General features: G+C 55.6%; 6 protein-coding genes across 6 annotated transcripts; 2 read left to right on the forward strand and 4 right to left on the reverse strand.

Moving 5' to 3' along the window:
• Nucleotides 1-298: 298 nt before the first annotated feature.
• On the forward strand, nt 299-2,066 carry F5144DRAFT_380473 (uncharacterized protein). Its single transcript, XM_066784598.1, has 3 exons — nt 299-778; nt 837-1,159; nt 1,211-2,066. Exons 1-3 carry the CDS (start codon nt 626-628, stop codon nt 1,944-1,946), a joined length of 1,212 nt encoding a protein of 403 aa, XP_066638573.1. The 5' UTR covers nt 299-625; the 3' UTR covers nt 1,947-2,066.
• Nucleotides 2,067-2,471: 405 nt separating this feature from the next.
• On the reverse strand, nt 2,472-6,197 carry F5144DRAFT_380428 (SNF2 family N-terminal domain-containing protein). Its single transcript, XM_066784597.1, has 2 exons — nt 6,056-6,197; nt 2,472-5,978 (listed from the first exon to the last, which is right to left on the reverse strand). The coding sequence occupies exons 1-2, from the start codon at nt 6,058-6,060 to the stop codon at nt 2,567-2,569; spliced, it is 3,417 nt and encodes a 1,138-aa protein (XP_066638574.1). The 5' UTR covers nt 6,061-6,197; the 3' UTR covers nt 2,472-2,566.
• Nucleotides 6,198-6,806: 609 nt separating this feature from the next.
• On the reverse strand, nt 6,807-8,386 carry F5144DRAFT_380590 (uncharacterized protein). Its single transcript, XM_066784599.1, has one exon. It carries the CDS (start codon nt 8,273-8,275, stop codon nt 6,845-6,847), a length of 1,431 nt encoding a protein of 476 aa, XP_066638575.1. The 5' UTR covers nt 8,276-8,386; the 3' UTR covers nt 6,807-6,844.
• A 17-nt stretch (nt 8,387-8,403) lies between these two features.
• F5144DRAFT_380612 (major facilitator superfamily domain-containing protein) lies at nt 8,404-10,602 on the reverse strand. The gene is made up of 3 exons (XM_066784601.1): nt 10,130-10,602; nt 9,337-10,060; nt 8,404-9,257 (listed from the first exon to the last, which is right to left on the reverse strand). Exons 1-3 carry the CDS (start codon nt 10,449-10,451, stop codon nt 8,573-8,575), a joined length of 1,731 nt encoding a protein of 576 aa, XP_066638576.1. The 5' UTR covers nt 10,452-10,602; the 3' UTR covers nt 8,404-8,572.
• On the reverse strand, nt 10,603-12,953 carry F5144DRAFT_380596 (RanGTP-binding protein-domain-containing protein). Its single transcript, XM_066784600.1, has 3 exons — nt 12,591-12,953; nt 12,479-12,513; nt 10,603-12,414 (listed from the first exon to the last, which is right to left on the reverse strand). Exons 1-3 carry the CDS (start codon nt 12,768-12,770, stop codon nt 10,755-10,757), a joined length of 1,875 nt encoding a protein of 624 aa, XP_066638577.1. The 5' UTR covers nt 12,771-12,953; the 3' UTR covers nt 10,603-10,754.
• A 449-nt stretch (nt 12,954-13,402) lies between these two features.
• F5144DRAFT_380650 (P-loop containing nucleoside triphosphate hydrolase protein) lies at nt 13,403-15,807 on the forward strand. The gene is made up of 3 exons (XM_066784602.1): nt 13,403-13,856; nt 13,913-15,651; nt 15,707-15,807. Exons 1-3 carry the CDS (start codon nt 13,493-13,495, stop codon nt 15,755-15,757), a joined length of 2,154 nt encoding a protein of 717 aa, XP_066638578.1. The 5' UTR covers nt 13,403-13,492; the 3' UTR covers nt 15,758-15,807.
• The last annotated feature ends 53 nt before the right edge of the window (nt 15,808-15,860 follow it).

Consider the following 15,860-nt stretch of genomic DNA (forward strand, 5'->3'; position numbering starts at 1 on the left):
GGGGCAGAACTCACCAAGTGCGACCTCTTTCAACAAGCTCTTTTCCCCTCGAGGATGCCCTTTCTGCCCTGAAAAAGAAATCGCTCTTAAGCGATGTCATGAAACACGATCCTTTCCTTGTTTTGAAGGTCCTATCTTCGCGACCATCCAAAAAGTTTGGCGCCGAGCCAGGCACACACCGTGTACTCTCTGTGTAACCAACGGCTTGCTCTGCTGCTGGGATCTGACGCCCAACGAGGAGCCGTGATGCCGCCGTTCCAGTCCCGCTTATCCCCGTGCTCCGGCTGGCGTGCTGGCCCCGTTTTGGTGGGAGACCGCTCGAAACGGCTTGGGAAGCGATCCCGCCTGTGTCGGGAGGCACAGGGACACAGCCCCAGCCTCCCGCCCATCTTATCAGCTCTGCAGCTGCAGAAGGGGAAAATACCACCCGACGAAGAGGTCCGAAGGGATTGCATGATTGCTCACTCAGCCGCTGTCCTGTCGTCTTCTCCTTGATTTTTTTTTCATGTTTCTTCCACCACGGGCTCATTGATGGTATCAATCCTCCATTGATAATTATAGTTTTAACCCTAAAACTCCTTCGCGCCTCTTCCCAGTGGAAGCTGGCAGCAGTCCATACTCAGCAATGGGTTGGGACTTGACACAATGGGTGGCCTTCACCCGTTCCGCGCAGATCGTGGGCTCGTTGGCCGCGGTCGGTTCGCACGGTTATTTGACCGTCCGCGTCAAAGAGTCCACGCATGGTCTGACAAAGGAGATAATGGTGCTTGAAATGATGGTATTCTCACCATTCCTCGACAATCTGTTGTCACACTAGCGAACTGACTTCCTGCCAGGCCTGCCTCATTCTCGGCTACTCCATCCTAGCCCTCGTCGTCCAGCAAACTGGCCGACGATCAAAAAAGACGGGTTGGCTAATCGCCTCAGTCGTTTTCGACGTGGTGATGGTCGCTGTGCTGCTCAGCATCATAAGCGTCCTCGGCCGGGGCGGGCTGCCGCTACACTGTGGTGGCCTGACCCGGAAAGACGACTTCACTATGGTCCCCGAGATCGGCTTCGATACCGTCGGCTTCAGTGATGAAAGCTATGGCCGACGGGGCGAGCTCGACAAGTTCTGCTCGTTCGAATTTCCGTACTTTGCCATTGCGAATATCCTCATGTCCGTCCCCATTCGGCCTCCCTAGCCGAAGCCCAACTGACCACAATATAGTTTCACTTACATGTTCACCGTCACTGCGACCATCATTCGCGTCTTGGAACAGAAGTACTACACCAGGAATACCAAGGTCAACGAGCTGCTTGAATCGCTGGAGCGGGCCGAGGACATCAACTTGAAGCTTATGGACTCCCCATCTCTGCACAACGAGTCGCCTCGCATGAACCTACCGCCGCCCCCTAGCGAAGGCATCCTCACGCGCAACACATCCCTCCGCAGCAATTTCACAGCCGCGACTTCGGTAGCCGCCTCGCACACCGACGCTTCCGGACGCCCCGCGATCCCCCGCCGCCCCATCGGCCAAGCCCCGCCCCTTCCCAGACGACCCATACCCCCCACGTCCCCCACCTCCTCCCACTCCGCAAACCCTGGGGGAGGCTTTGTCCCCGTCCCCCTGGATGACGACGACAGCGCGGAAGCAGCCCTCGTATCTGACGGCATGCGACACCAACCGCAGGCCTCTCACCAACACCACCAACGCAATTCGTCGCGAGACCACCCCCAACATCCCGCCCCATTTCCGCGAATGCCCATGCTCTCCGAGGAAGACCAGTCGGCCGACGCCGCCCTCGTGTCAGACGGCATGCGGCCCGGCGACCACACGCTTCCGCCCTACCACCCCGGCAACCGGCGCATGTCGGGCCACGGCGGCGACAACGAGATGCGCCTGAGCGGCTATGTCAAGGGGCAGACGCGCGCCCAGGATATGAAGGATTCCGGGCGGTACTGAACTAAATCTTGCTTGTCCGGAACCGCATTATTCATGGGCAAAGGCGTAAAATGGGGGTTCGTGGAGCGGTGAGCTTCAGATTGGCGTTATGATACCACATCGCATTGTTTGGCGTTTTCTTGGGGACACAGGTGTTTATCTATTGAGGAATGGTCGTTATATCGGGGTTTCCTGGAATGTTGGTTGGGTATTGGCTTCTACACTGTACAAATGTGCCTGCGTAGGTAGCGCAGAGAAGTATGCTTACTACGTATTTCTTAATCATAAGTCATACATATCTTATAAGCTCTCACGATCACCCAAGTCTATTCGGACCGCAGCATATAAAGGAGATAATGATAATAATGGTAAAAATCGACTACGAAACCGTAGGATACACACAAGAAAGCCCCATCTCTAGTGCCGATGTGGCCGCTGTCGTCCCCGCATGAGGAAGTCGTTATCATCCAGGCAAGATACTCACACAAAGAAAACACCAGCCGATATCCCATCGGGCTGGCCCCTGATCCCACCAATAATAAACCCATCCAGAACACCCCAATCCAACCCTTTTCCCTATCCCAAATATCACAAACCCCTTACCCCCTATCTATCTATCCCAAACAACAACACCCCAACCTCTACCACCTTCTCCCATAAACCTCATGCTCCTTCCTCGGCGGCTTCCCCCTCCTCACCACCCCTCCCACATCCCCCGTCACCACCCTATCCCTCCCCAACCCATGCGGGTCAACATCCTCCCCATCCTCCGCCAGCGCCGACCTCGCATCATGCTTGAACAGCTCCAGAATCTCCTGCAGCCCCAACTTCAACTGGCCCTTATTCTTGCGGGAGCCCCCCTCCAGCGTGGCCTCGGCCAGGCGGCGCTTCTTGTCCTGCAGGGCGAGGATGCGGGCCTCGACGGTGTCGGCGACGGTGAGCTTGTAGACGACGACGTCGACGGTCTGGGTGAGGCGGTGCACGCGGTCGATGGCCTGCTCCTCGACGAAGGGGTTCCAGAAGGGCTCGACGATGACGACGCGTGTGGCGGCGGTCAGGTTGAGGCCTAGCGAGCCGCATTTCAGGGAGCAGAGGAGGATGCGGGTGTGGGGGTCGGTGCGCAGCGCGCGGAGGGCGGCCTCGCGCGCGTCGTTGGCCATTTTGCCGTCGTAGCGGACTGCTTTGAGCCCAGGTTGGGCGCGGATGAAGGGCTCGACGAGGTCGAGCATGGAGGTGAATTGGGAGAAGACGATGAATTTGTGGACGGAGGCTTCTTTGCGCAGGATGGAGAGGAGCTCGCGGATTTTGGCCGACGTCATGACGCTGTTGCTGCTGGTGCCGATGCTATGCCGAGGGGGTTTGGGCCCGTTGCGTTGGCTGCGGTGGTCGCTCCGGCGTTTGACGGGAAGATCGTCATCGGAGTCGGAGTCAGATCCGGAGAGGAGTTCGGATTCGGAGATGCCCGAGTAATCTGCCTCGTTATCCTGGGTGGAGGCGGGCTCGGAGACGGGCTGTGAGCGTAGCTTAGACACTGACACAAATGTCTCGTCGTCTGAATCGGTCTCGGAGCCTGATCCGGAGTGGCCACCCTCCGGTCCTTCATCCTTGACAATGAAGCTATCGAGTTGGCTCTCGTCATCTTCCTCTGAGGAGTGGTCGGAATCCTCAGAGGCGATATCCTCGCCACCACCTTCTGCGTTTTCATCTTCCTCGCCGCCGGCCTTGCCTAGCCGCAGGGAACCACGCTCGTCCTCACCGACCAGCCAACTCCCCTCCATCTCTTCCTCTTCGTCGTCGCTATCCGTGATGATCTTGCGGCCCTTGGGCTTCCGCTTGGCCATCTTCTCAATCTTGGTTTCCTCCTTCACGACGCTGATTCTCCTGTTCTCCTTCTTCGGCTTCTTTCGGCTCGGGCTCTCGTTGTTGACCTTCTGCAAGCACTCAACGCACTCAGTGCAGCGCATGAACCCGGCGGCCACCTCCTTCTTACTCAGATCGTTCAGACACACATCACACTGCTTCGTCTGGATACCCATGCCACCAAAGGCGTCGGCTAGATCATCCAGGTCGTCTGCAGCGCTCGGTTTCGGCTGCGGCGCCGTATCGGCGTTCAGCGCCTCGCTGTCCTTCTCAAGCTTTGTCTCGGACAACCGCGGGTGGTTGCATGCCTGACGCAGGCGCAGCAGCAGCACGAGAGCATTAGCGTAGTTGACCTTGCCCTTCATCATCTGCTCGAGGCTTTTGTCGGCACGCGCCTCCAGCTTGTCGTAGAACTCGCGCTCGGCTTCGGAAAATTGGGTCTCGACTGTGACTACCTTGCGCTGCGTGACCTTGAACGCGGGTTTCGGTACGTCGGTTTCATCCCGGCCTTCCTCCTTGGCCTTGGCCACAGCCGCGTCGAGTGCTTTCTTCCCGCCTGCCACAAGGGCGCCTTCTTCCTTCAGGATATCCTTGGTCCGCCGCTTCATGAAGCATTGGAGGAGGGTATGCAACCGCCGGATGGCGATGTGGCCTTTGCCACTCTTCAGTGGTCCATCGATTTTGGATCTCCACTCGGCCAGGTCGTCGTACGGTGATATCCGGAGGAAATGGACGAGTGACTGGAGCTCGTCGAGGTTGTTTTGCATTGGCGTGCCGGTGAGACACCAGCGGTACTCGGAGCGGAGAGCACAGCATGCTTTGGTCGCCTTGGCGTTGCGGTTCTTGATGCTATGGGCCTCATCCAGGATGACCCGGAACCAATGGATGCCAAAACAGCCCACCTGAGGGGACCTTGTAGGGTCTGAATGGCTGTTCCCGTGCTCGGACACCAAGATCTGATAAGTGGTAATGACCACGTCGTACTTCGCCAACATCTTGGGGTCTTTTGTCCGCTGGGGTCCGTGGTGGACGCAGACTCGGAGTTCGTGGTCCTTGGTCACTTTCTCCTTGATCTCAGCCTCCCACTGGCGGATGAGGGCAAGCGGCGCAACCACAAGTGTTGCCTTCTTCACCTGATCAAAATGTTTCTTCCACCCTTTCTCGTCAGCTTTAGGCATCGTGTTGCTGACGATCAGGGAGATGCTTTGCAGCGTCTTTCCGAGGCCCATGTCATCGGCCAGGATGCCTCCGTTGGTCACCTTTCCTTTCTTTTGTGCCCCAACTTCTCGCCCGCGCATCCACCGCACTCCTTCTACTTGGTGAGGAAGAAGCTTGACTTTGATGCCCTCCTGTGTACCATCTTCGATCGTCTCTTGCTTTGGCTTGTCGCCCTCGGGTTTGGCACCCACGGCCTCCTCCTCCTCCTCCTCCTCCTCATCCTCCATGCTGCCCTCGAGCATAGCCTTCAGATCTGCCGCAGCTTTGGTGGGGTCAGTGTAGAAAACCTGATCCCCAAACGACCCGGCAGGTTGGGTGTACTGGTACGCTGGCTGGGCGTCTTCGCTCATGGAACTAAACATTTGGAGTGCTGGCCCCTTTTTGGTCTCGGTTTTCGGTTTCAAAGGACCTGAACTCTTATACATGTCGGTGTGAAACTCGGGCCGGGTCCTACGCTGGATGAACATGGGATTGGGCTTGTCATTTTGCTGGCCAAACCGCGATGCCAGTTTTGTGGGATGACCAAAGCTCGGCGTGGGTGTTGCAGCTGCGGGGGTCCGGATGGTTGGTATCGGGCTGTCTGTCAGATCGACAACACTGTGATTTGGTCTGCTGGTTTGTTTCGGCGGTGTTTGAGCTGCCGGGTCTAGCGACATGTTGGTTGCCTGTGAGCTGAGGTACTCGAGGTCGTCATCGCTAAACGATTCTTTTCGCAATCGCGCCATGTTATCTGACTCAAAACCGCCAAGGGAAGTGTTGGAGGACTTCGGAGGGGACGAAGACGAGTACGTGATGGTCGTCGACTGGACCAGGTCGTAAAAGCTCTGCCTCAACTCTGCCCGAGACCTCCGTGGTGTGCTGTTGCTCGATTTACTCGATCTTTCGCCACTTGTGTTGCTCGCCCGGAAGAAGGCCGGTTTGTCGTCGGATGCGAGATTGTTTTGGGGTTGGATTGCGAAGCTAGAGCCCGGTTTTCTGGGGTTGTTGATTTCCGTCAGTGTTTACCCTTGTCGTGAGGTGTGAGCTGTTAGCAGGCAGGGGAAATCACATACCGCATCGATGACTCCAGGTTCGCAGTAACAATATGTTGTCGTTTGTGGGGCTATCGCCAGCTGCCAGATGTGCTAGATCCTGTCGATTGTTGCAAGGCGCGGTCGCGGGGCACTTCCGATAGCGCTTCGGTGGGCCTCGCTCTGTTTACTAACTGACCAATTTGAATGGGCTCCAAGGCAACCAAGCAATAACTAATTACCCTGCAGGCAGCGGTGCGGCCCTAACCCTGGATAAGAATGTTGAGATCACCGTTGGTCAGAATGGAAGTGAACAGCAGACAACATTGTCAATTCACCTCATCTATAGCTCACGGATACAAATATTTAAATGCAGTGAACAAACAGGAGATGTGATGGCCCCGCCGGCAAACTACCAGACAGACTGTCAAGACACCCAACTTCAGATTGAATGACCTGTTAGATACGGGGACGCTCAGGTTCATGCACTGATGGCCATCATATTTATAAAGTGTATGTGTGATGAGGAAACTGGTGATTCTCTTGTCCATCTTTCTGACTGGGACCGGCCCTGAGTCTTTTTTTCTTTTTTTCTTTTTTTTTTTCAAGCGCCACACATATAGAAACGCATATAAAAAAAGCCTCCTACCACCAGATCAATGTCCAACAATGGTGTCGGTGGTGCAGCCTTTTTGGCAACGAGGCCCTGTGGCATCCAGTCTCTCCCTTGAGAACTCTGGAGGATTAGGCCCGTAAATGAAACGAAGCGTTCCTCCTTCGTTTTCTCAATGTACATTGTACATCGAGAAAACTCATCATTGAAGCTTCGCTTCAATCACTGGTTAGGGGACAGGTAGAAACTATATTTGCAGCAGCCTCCCTCCCCTCCTCATCATCCGCAGAGATAGGCACAACGACGAAACATGGCAAGGCCAGACGACTGATAGCATCAGCGTGGGATTGAACCTCTCCTTCAATATCCTCCTTCTCTATCTCGAGCTCCAACGGGCTGGCTTTCTGGGAGGCTACGGCTTGCCACGCCTCCTCAACCGCCGGGGTGACCTCGAGATTCCATGTGCCTCGCCATGTGATGCTCGGACCGCCCTTGTTCAGGCCACGGTGGCGATATACAAACGCACAGGCGTTGTCCTCTCTCCTATTCCACACCACCAAGCTACACAGCCTGGGCATTCGCAGCGCCGTAGCAGCAGCGCTGGATAGGAGAGCCGAGATCTCGTCGGGGTTTCCCATGGGGTGTAGCAACGCCGATGTCAGGGCTAGTGACTGCAGGTGTTCCCAAGTCCAGGTTGGCAAACAGGCCCCAAAGAAGTCCTCGGCGTTAACCATGTACGCCGCCGAAAGCTGCTCAAGGCTGAGGCTTAAGGAGGCAAAGGCTGCGCCGATACGAGGATCGACGTCGTGGAAAGCGAAGGGGACGCGGAGCCCCCACCAGGAATAATCCAGAGCGGGGTCGATTCTGTCGTCGGGGTCTTCAAAAACGGATAGTGTCTTGAGAGTTTTGGGGAAGTGGTTTCGAATCGTAGCCTCGTATGTTGTCGTCAAGACGCCGGCGTAAAATCTGTTCCACCCTCTCTTTGGCTCGTAGACCATGTGTTCCAAGTGGCCGAGCTTGTCGAGTAGATTTCGTAGTTGCAGAGGCTGGAGCCGGCGTTGGAGTTGTCTACCGAGGGTGAGCCGAGTGACGACGTCCACTCGAGGAAGTTCGGTTGGAACCCGCAGGCCGATGGATGACAACGGGTGCAACCTGCCCAGCTTCGGTGGTGGTGTCTCTTGTCGGGAATTCCTCTTGAACCACAAGCGGCCCGAGCTGCTAGGTGAATGTGCCCTGAGCTCCAACTCTAGGCTTTTCTGCGTCGCTAACGTCCAGCCGCTGAGGATAGAAAACAGCTTCCAGAGGCCTTCTCTAATGATGGACAAATCCTGCGTTTTCTCCGCTTCCCAACTAGTACCGAAGCAACGTGGGCAATCGTAGCGACCCCCCATATTGAGTGAGATATACGAGATGAGGTGTTGCCGCCGAACTGCAATGCGTGCGAAATCGTCCAGACATGTTGCGTGCAGGTGTAGGTGGCGGAAGTTTTCCTTCTCGATAACAAACTGCCACTGTTTGCAGACGGCCGCGGACGAAGACCAGCCGGGATGCCTTTCCTCAATGATGATCCCGAGAATTAGGAGGCTGATCTCTAGGGGTAGAGTCGCCCAGGATGGGCGTGCCTGTTCTGCTGAATTTTGAAGAATCATTGAATGCCGCCTCGTCGTGCTGTGTCTGTCCGCCGTGGTGACGCTTAGTGGCTAGATAAAGGGGAAGTAATATTCATCACTTTGATTTGGAGAGAGAGACAAAAAGGTCGGTTGTGGTTGAAGGACACCAGTCATATAACCGCCGTCGCTAAGCAACTCACATCACTTCAGTAGTGTCATATTATTCGCCACCGCTAACTAACCGTCGTCATGACATGTGACATGACAACACTCGTGTACACATGTGACCAGCTCGCTGGCTATACAACCAGGACACAGATTTCGCCGATGAACCTCTCATAGGACATATCTGAAGTAGGGGTTCTCCATATCTGTCAAGTCTTGAAAAGCCAGCTTCGCTCGCTCCGCCTCGTCCTCGGGCACCGTTGACTTCTTCTTGTTTGCTGCTATTAATACGACGTAGAGGGTGGCCGATGCTACAATGCATATTATGTAGCTATCGCGAATGTTAACAGGTACTAAGGTAAGTGGACAGGGAGGCAGAGGAACATACCAAATGATCAATCCTAGCCACAGCTCGGGGTAGTGCTGCGGCCTGGTCTGCGATTTGACAAGCTGTGGCCCAACAATATTCCCCACGCAGTATGCGGCGAAGATGGTGGCGGCCATGAAGCTCTTCTTAGTGTGGCCCGCCACGTTGGACATCCCAACCGTGATGATGAGGCTGACCGTCCCGCCGAAGAAGCCGGTAATAGAATAGCCAACGACCGGTGCCGCGGCACGGTACGACCACTCGCTCTTCCAGATGATGGCGCAGCCAGCGATGACGGGCATACATGTCAAGATGAGCATGATGAGGCGGATGTTGGGGATTCTAGACCCCAAGTACCCCGTCACAAGGATGACGATGAAGCAGAGGGCCCCAAGTGGGAACTGAAACACAATGGAATGCAAGGTGTTCCAGCCGAATGTCGACACGATGAGTGGGCCGAAGCCGCTGACCGCACCGTTCATGGTATACCTGTCGATCCCACGTCAGAATCACGCCATCAGGAACAGAACAAAAAAAGGGGCCGGGGGGGGGGGGGACGCCAACATACGCCGACGCCATCATGACAAAGATCAGATATGTCTTGACATCCAACAACGACTCCTTCACCTGCCCCATCTTGATGCTCGTACACCGCACCCCGGTCTGGCTGTACCGGAGCCTCTCCACGGCCGCAAACCGTTCCTCCTCGGTCAAGAACCAGGCCGTGACGGGCGAGTTGGGCATGGCAAAGCAAAACAAGCCAAACACCACCGTCAACACCCCCGCCAACAGATAAATATACTGCCAGCTCTTCAACCCACCCCCCTCGATCTGCGCAAAGCCATAATTCAGCGCCCCCCCAATGATAGTAAACAGCCCCGTGCTGCTAAACCACCAACTCTGCCTCAAGCTCTGCTCCTTCTGCGTATAGAACCCCGAAACAATGCACATAAACCCCGTCGGAACAATACTCTCCACAAACCCCAAGAAAAACCTCTGCGCATACAGGCCCTGGTAGGAGGTGACGGCGGCGGTGAGCATGCAGATGGCGGCCCAGAGCAGGACGATGGCGCCGAGGACGCGGCCGATGTCGAAGCGCTGCAGCGCGAAGGACATGGGGTACAGGCCCGCCAGCATGCCGAAGTAGAAGAGCGACGTCGCCCACGAGAGCCGCGACGTGTCGACCGTGGGCGGGGTGGTGGACGTGTCCGTGACTGTCAGTGAGAGGTCGGCGGTCATGCCGAAGAGCACAGCTGAGCCGAGGATTGCTTTGTCGTAGTAGACGATGCCGTCTGAGGAGGGGGGTTAGTCGTTTGTTTGTATGGGTACATGTAGCCGGACGATGTGGATGGGGGCCTTACAGCCAAAGATCATGGCGGGAATTAGGAACCAGTCTATCTTGCGGACTGCTCGCGCAACGACCACGGGGTCGACGGTATGCTCTTGCTCGCCAACCATGGCGATTGCTTCATCCTTGGCGGTCATGCTTGCCTCATGCTTCTCATGGCCGCTCGGTGCGGGCGGTGCCGCTTCGACGTCTAGGTTCATGGTCGGGTTGCTCTTCTCAGTTGCCATGACGTTAATTGAACGGGCGAGCCCGTAGACTTTTGGCTCGTTTCCGATGTTAATTACGCCTCGTCGCAGAGCTGAAAAATATTTGTTCGCGATGCTCCGGTATCGCATACACTAATGTCCATCCCGCCCGGGATTGGGGGCGTGGGGGTTGAACCTTGTGATGCCAACCTCCAAAACTTGGCTTTTACTCAATATATATACCCTTTGGGTTGGAAAAGCTAACCTCGTTAATCATCGCGTCCTTTATTGAGCGAAGTAAATCGAATGAAAAGTAGATAATGCCCGAGCTTTTCGTTGCCGATGATAACCGTGTCTGCCAAGGGAAGGAGAAGGCTGGGATGATGCCATCATGGAATGTAAAAGTTAGTTAGGTAGATTGTTATATTTCTTCTCAAAGTCCACCTATCTGCTCTATTCCTCGGCCTCCCTCGGAAAAGTGTCCGTGTAAGGGTCAAAACCCATACGACGTTTCGCCTCACTCCTCATCTGCCAGTGCGCTTCGCCGTGCAGCCCTGTTGTTGAGGTCTCCTCCAAGAAGAATGTGAGAATGTGGTCGGGGATCGCCAAGTGGGATGTCTGCTGGAATTCTTGCAGACTGGTGAGCCGGACTAACATCTCCAAGAGCGAAAGTGACGATATAATTGACCCAAACGGTGACCTCGACACGTACGTGTCCGCTATATTTTCGCGAGGTTTGTTTAGGTCGGCGGTACCGTGGCTGTGGAGGTCCTGGGAAGGTGAGTCGGACCGGATAGAGAGGCGCTGAATTTGAGAAGCGAGGTTGGAGTTCGCCGAGAGCCCTTCGCGTGACACTTGAGCCTGACTAGGTGGGGTGGCCTGGTTCATGTTTTCGCCACCACTGTCCGCACCCTCCCCTAAACTGTCATCATCATCCTCTTCGTCGACGTCATCGTCGTCTATATATACCTCCAGCGCCAACCATTCGGAGTCCAGGTGCGGAGGCAGGGATGTTGCTCGAGCGCTGTCCTGGCTGGCTGGTGACTTGGCGGAATGTTCAGTCTCTTCCCATAACTGCCGGTCTACGTCGTCCTGGTCATCAGACTCAGATGACTCGTCGGCGGGATCGAACTGCGAGTCATCGTGTTCCTTTTCGTCTGGGTCGTCAAACCACTCTTGCCGCATCCTGATCGGACACTTGGCGTTGACATCCCTCTTTAAGAGGAGGATCGGGTTATTTTCTCCTTCGTCAATGTTTCCGATGTTGAGAATTCTTCCGGTATCTGTGTAGAAGATCTTGGAAATCTGATGGATCGGAATGGACTCCCGGATGCCAGCCATTGGCATGTCATCATAGGGTTGAGACCTTGACCCGTCCCCCTCGTGAAGCCTCCCATCGTCCAAGTCCTCGATGACCTCTAGGTGGTATGAATATCCATCGGAGGGCCCAGGCAGCGGAATTGCTGTTTTCTGCGAGACGGTGCCAGCAAGGTGTGAACCATGGAAGTTGTCTGGTTGGTACCCCTGAGCAGAATCAAATACCCAGGTGGCAGGGACCCGACAAAGCCGCACTCGAGCTTTATGCATAACCTCCTGCCATATGGGTTTCCGTTCGCCTTCTCCAATGCCATAAGGAGCTTCTCGAGGGGCATGGTGCTCTGAACCTGGCTCAACTTGAGAATGACCAAGGAACAACATGTAGAGGGAGAGTGTAAAGGAAGGCCCAACCTGCATGGGCCGATGGGGGTCCGCGACGAAGTGGGCATCCGCAAAGGAGAGCAGGGCACTAGCCTGCATCATCCTAGAAGGTGAGATGCCGGGGGTCATGGCGGTGGACATCCTCTCGCCCGAGACTGTGATGGCGAACTGAAGAAGCGGTATATCCCGATCGATTCGTGTGAGAAGGTCCTTAATGTCCTTGATGATGAGCAACAGTTCGGCATGGCGTTCTTCCGATACACGGCCACCGTGGGCCCTCGGATTTGCACCATGAGCTTCTTCCTCAGTCGCGGTGGCCGCATTGTGTAGCCGCTTTCCAAGGCGGACGATTTCTCGGTGGAGGGATTTGGCGAGGGGCACCGCCGATTCTAGGAATACATTCCCTCGGCTAGATCTGCAAAGAGGTCGGGTCAGTATTGCTGCCTATTGACTGAGTGACTCATTTTGGGTTACCGTACTTGAACTCGATCAAGTCGAGAGCGGGAGAGAGGATCTATTGGGATCTGGTTTAGCCGATGTCGAATACCCGGGTAGGTAGTAGAGAGGTGGGATCGGGCCGGCAAAACATACCTTGATTTTGTTGTCCAGGAGCTTCTGCAGTGCCTTAAACTCAGAGCGGACGGCTTTGTCATTGATTGATTTCAGCAGCCTTGAGCATTGCTGCACCGCATAACGGGATGTGAGGGCGATCCCGGATCTGACAGCGAAGTTGAAGGTCTGAACTCCAAGAGTCTGCAAGAGTGCATCCATGTTCACTCAGCACATCCATTCTGGTGTTGGAGTTTGGGCATAATGCAAAATATTAACGAGTGAAAACAAACATGGAGGCGGTGACTTTGTTGACCGATGGACAAACTGGGACTGGGCCCTCGCGTTCCAATGCCTTGCACCCGACCTGATGAAAGCCACTCTCCCTGCCTAAACATCACTATCTCTCGTCTCAGATAGGCTCGATTGTTAGGCACCCCTCCATCTGGTTGGGTGCTCTGGTGGGTTCGTTGGCTGCCGTGCAGCTTCGCACTGTGCATAGGGCTGTTTGCGAAGGCCCCAATTAGCCTCTCTTGGCCGCTGAGATTGACAAGGATTAGGCGGGGGCAGACCGTGTGTCACACGTCTCCCCACCGTACAGCCAAAACCCTCTTTTCCCCGCCAGCATGAATGGTGGGGCAACAACAAATCTTCTTTCATTGTGCTGTCACTGAAAGTCGCTAGAAGAGGTACCATCGAGTCACCGAGCTGTGTATCAACCGGTAAGGGCAATATACTCTGTTTAGAGATACGTGGCAATTGAAGCTATTTTCTGCTTTGCAAAACCGTCACGCCGATTCGTCATCCTCCACCTCAGACATATCCTCCAGCTTCGTCTATTTGGCTTGTCATTCTGCGCCCTTCGACTAACACTTATCTCGCAATTCCAGGCGCCCGAAAACGCACGAGTCTCTAGAACAAATTATATACGGCGCTTCGACGAGATGTCCAACAACGTCCAGGATTCATGGGAGGACGACCCGGCTGCTCAGGATGAGAACCTGGCCCGCCAGGCACAGCAGCAGATGAATATCGGCGCTCAACAAGCCCAAGGCGGTTTCCGGGTCGGTGCCGCTTCTTTCCAGCCCACGGCCCAGACTTTCCAGCCGGGCCAAGCCCAAGGGTTTGGCGGGGCTGGTGGCTATGGGCAATATCAGCAGCAACAATACTATGGCGGCCAGGGGTACTACCCACAATACGGCGGCCAACAGGCTTTCGGGCAGTATGGTCAACAGCATCCGCAACAGGGTTACGGCGGTGTCTATGGGCAGGGCCAGGGTGGATACAACCAGCAGCAGCAGCAATACGGTAAGGCTGTGTCACCCACCCCTGCGTCTCGGGACGAATGCTCATAATGGCGATAGGTCAGTGGCAAGGCTACCAGCAGCAGCCCCAGCAAAGCCAGGCGCAACAACAGGCCCCGAAGCCGACACCTACGATTGTGAAGCGGCCGACTGATACGCCCGCCGCGGGGGATGCGCCAAAGCCGACCGTTGCGAAGGAGGGTGGCGCGAAGGTTCTAAGCATTGGCGGCGACGCACCAAAGCCCAAGGCTAAGGTCCTGTCCATCGGCGCGACCGCTCCGGCCAAGGAGGAGCCTAAGAAGGAGGAGACCAAAAAAGAGGGGGCTAAGAAGGAGGGCACCGTGGAGGCCGCTGCCAAAGTCACGGCGGCTAAGGCGATCGACAAGGCGGATTCCAAGGCAGCTAGCGGCAAGACTTCACCCACGCCATCCTCGGGGCGATCCAGCCCGTCTCGTGGAGGAGCCGCCAAAGCCGCCCGCGATGCCGACGCTGTTGAGAAAGAGCAAACTGCCGACGTGGACGAGGACACGCTCAAGGAAATTTACGGCAAGGAGCACGTCAACATCATCTTTATCGGCCACGTCGATGCCGGCAAGAGTACCCTTGGCGGCTCCATCCTATACGCCACGGGCATGGTGGACCAGCGGACGCTCGACAAGTACAAGAGGGAAGCCAAGGAGATGGGCCGTGAGACGTGGTATCTGTCGTGGGCCTTGGATTCGACCAACGAAGAGCGCGCCAAGGGCAAGACGGTTGAGGTCGGCCGCGGCTTCTTCGAGACGGATAAGCGGAAGTACAGTATCCTCGACGCTCCTGGTCACAAGACCTACGTGCCTCACATGATTGGCGGTGCTTCACAAGCCGATGTCGGAATTCTAGTCATCAGTGCACGGAAGGGCGAGTACGAGACAGGTTTCGAGAAGGGCGGCCAGACCCGCGAGCACGCGATGCTGGCCAAGACTCAGGGGGTGAACAAGCTGGTGGTGGTTATCAACAAGATGGACGACCCGACGGTCAACTGGTCCCAAGAGCGCTACACGGAGTGCACCAGCAAGTTGCAACAATTCTTGAAGGGCACAGGGTACAACGTCAAGACAGACGTCTTTTTCATGCCCATCGCGGCGCAGCAGACCATGGGCATCAAGGACCGCGTGCCCAAGGACAAGTGCCCGTGGTATGACGGGCCATCGCTTCTAGAGTACCTCGATGGCATGCAGGCCCTTGAGCGCAAGGTTAACGCGCCGTTCATGATGGCTATAGCCAGCAAGTACCGCGATATGGGCACTATGGTTGAAGGCAAGATTGAGGCGGGCGTGGTCAAGAAGGGCATGACCGTGATCATGATGCCCAACAAGCAGACAGTCGATATTGCTGCTGCTTACGGCGAGACCGAAGATGAAGTGGCCATTGCCCAATGCGGTGACCAAGTGCGCCTTCGTCTCCGCGGCATCGAGGAAGAAGAGATCACCCCTGGCTTCGTCCTCTGCTCACCTAAGCGTCTGGTGAACAACGTGTCCCAGTTCGAGGCACAAATCCGGATCTTGGACTTGAAGAGCATTCTCAGTGCTGGCTTTAACTGCGTCTTGCACGTCCATGCTGCCATCGAGGAGGTCACGTTCGCTTCGCTGCTCCACAAGCTTCAGAAAGGCACCAACAGGAAGAGCAAGCTCCCTCCATCGCACGCCAAGAAGGGTGATAGCATTATTGCTATCCTGCAGGTGACAGGTGGTGCTGGGTCCGTCTGTGTGGAAAGGTTTGAGGACTACCCCCAGATGGGTCGTTTCACCCTGCGCGACCAGGTAAGTCAACACTTTCGAGTATGCCGAGCACAAGCACAGCTGATGTTTTGTGTAGGGTCAAACCATTGCTATTGGCAAGATCACCAGGCTCATCACCGATGCTTAAGGGATGACCAAGTCGGAGCTGGCATGAGGCATGAGGCAATCCGAAGCTTGTTTATAGATCTACCAGGTGTTGATTTACGCCCGGTGTTTTTATTTTATTTTAT

The sequence above is a fragment of the Chaetomium tenue genome (genome assembly GCF_020726465.1).
Source record: "Chaetomium tenue strain MPI-SDFR-AT-0079 chromosome Unknown F5144scaffold_7, whole genome shotgun sequence".
Taxonomy (NCBI): domain Eukaryota; kingdom Fungi; phylum Ascomycota; class Sordariomycetes; order Sordariales; family Chaetomiaceae; genus Chaetomium; species Chaetomium tenue.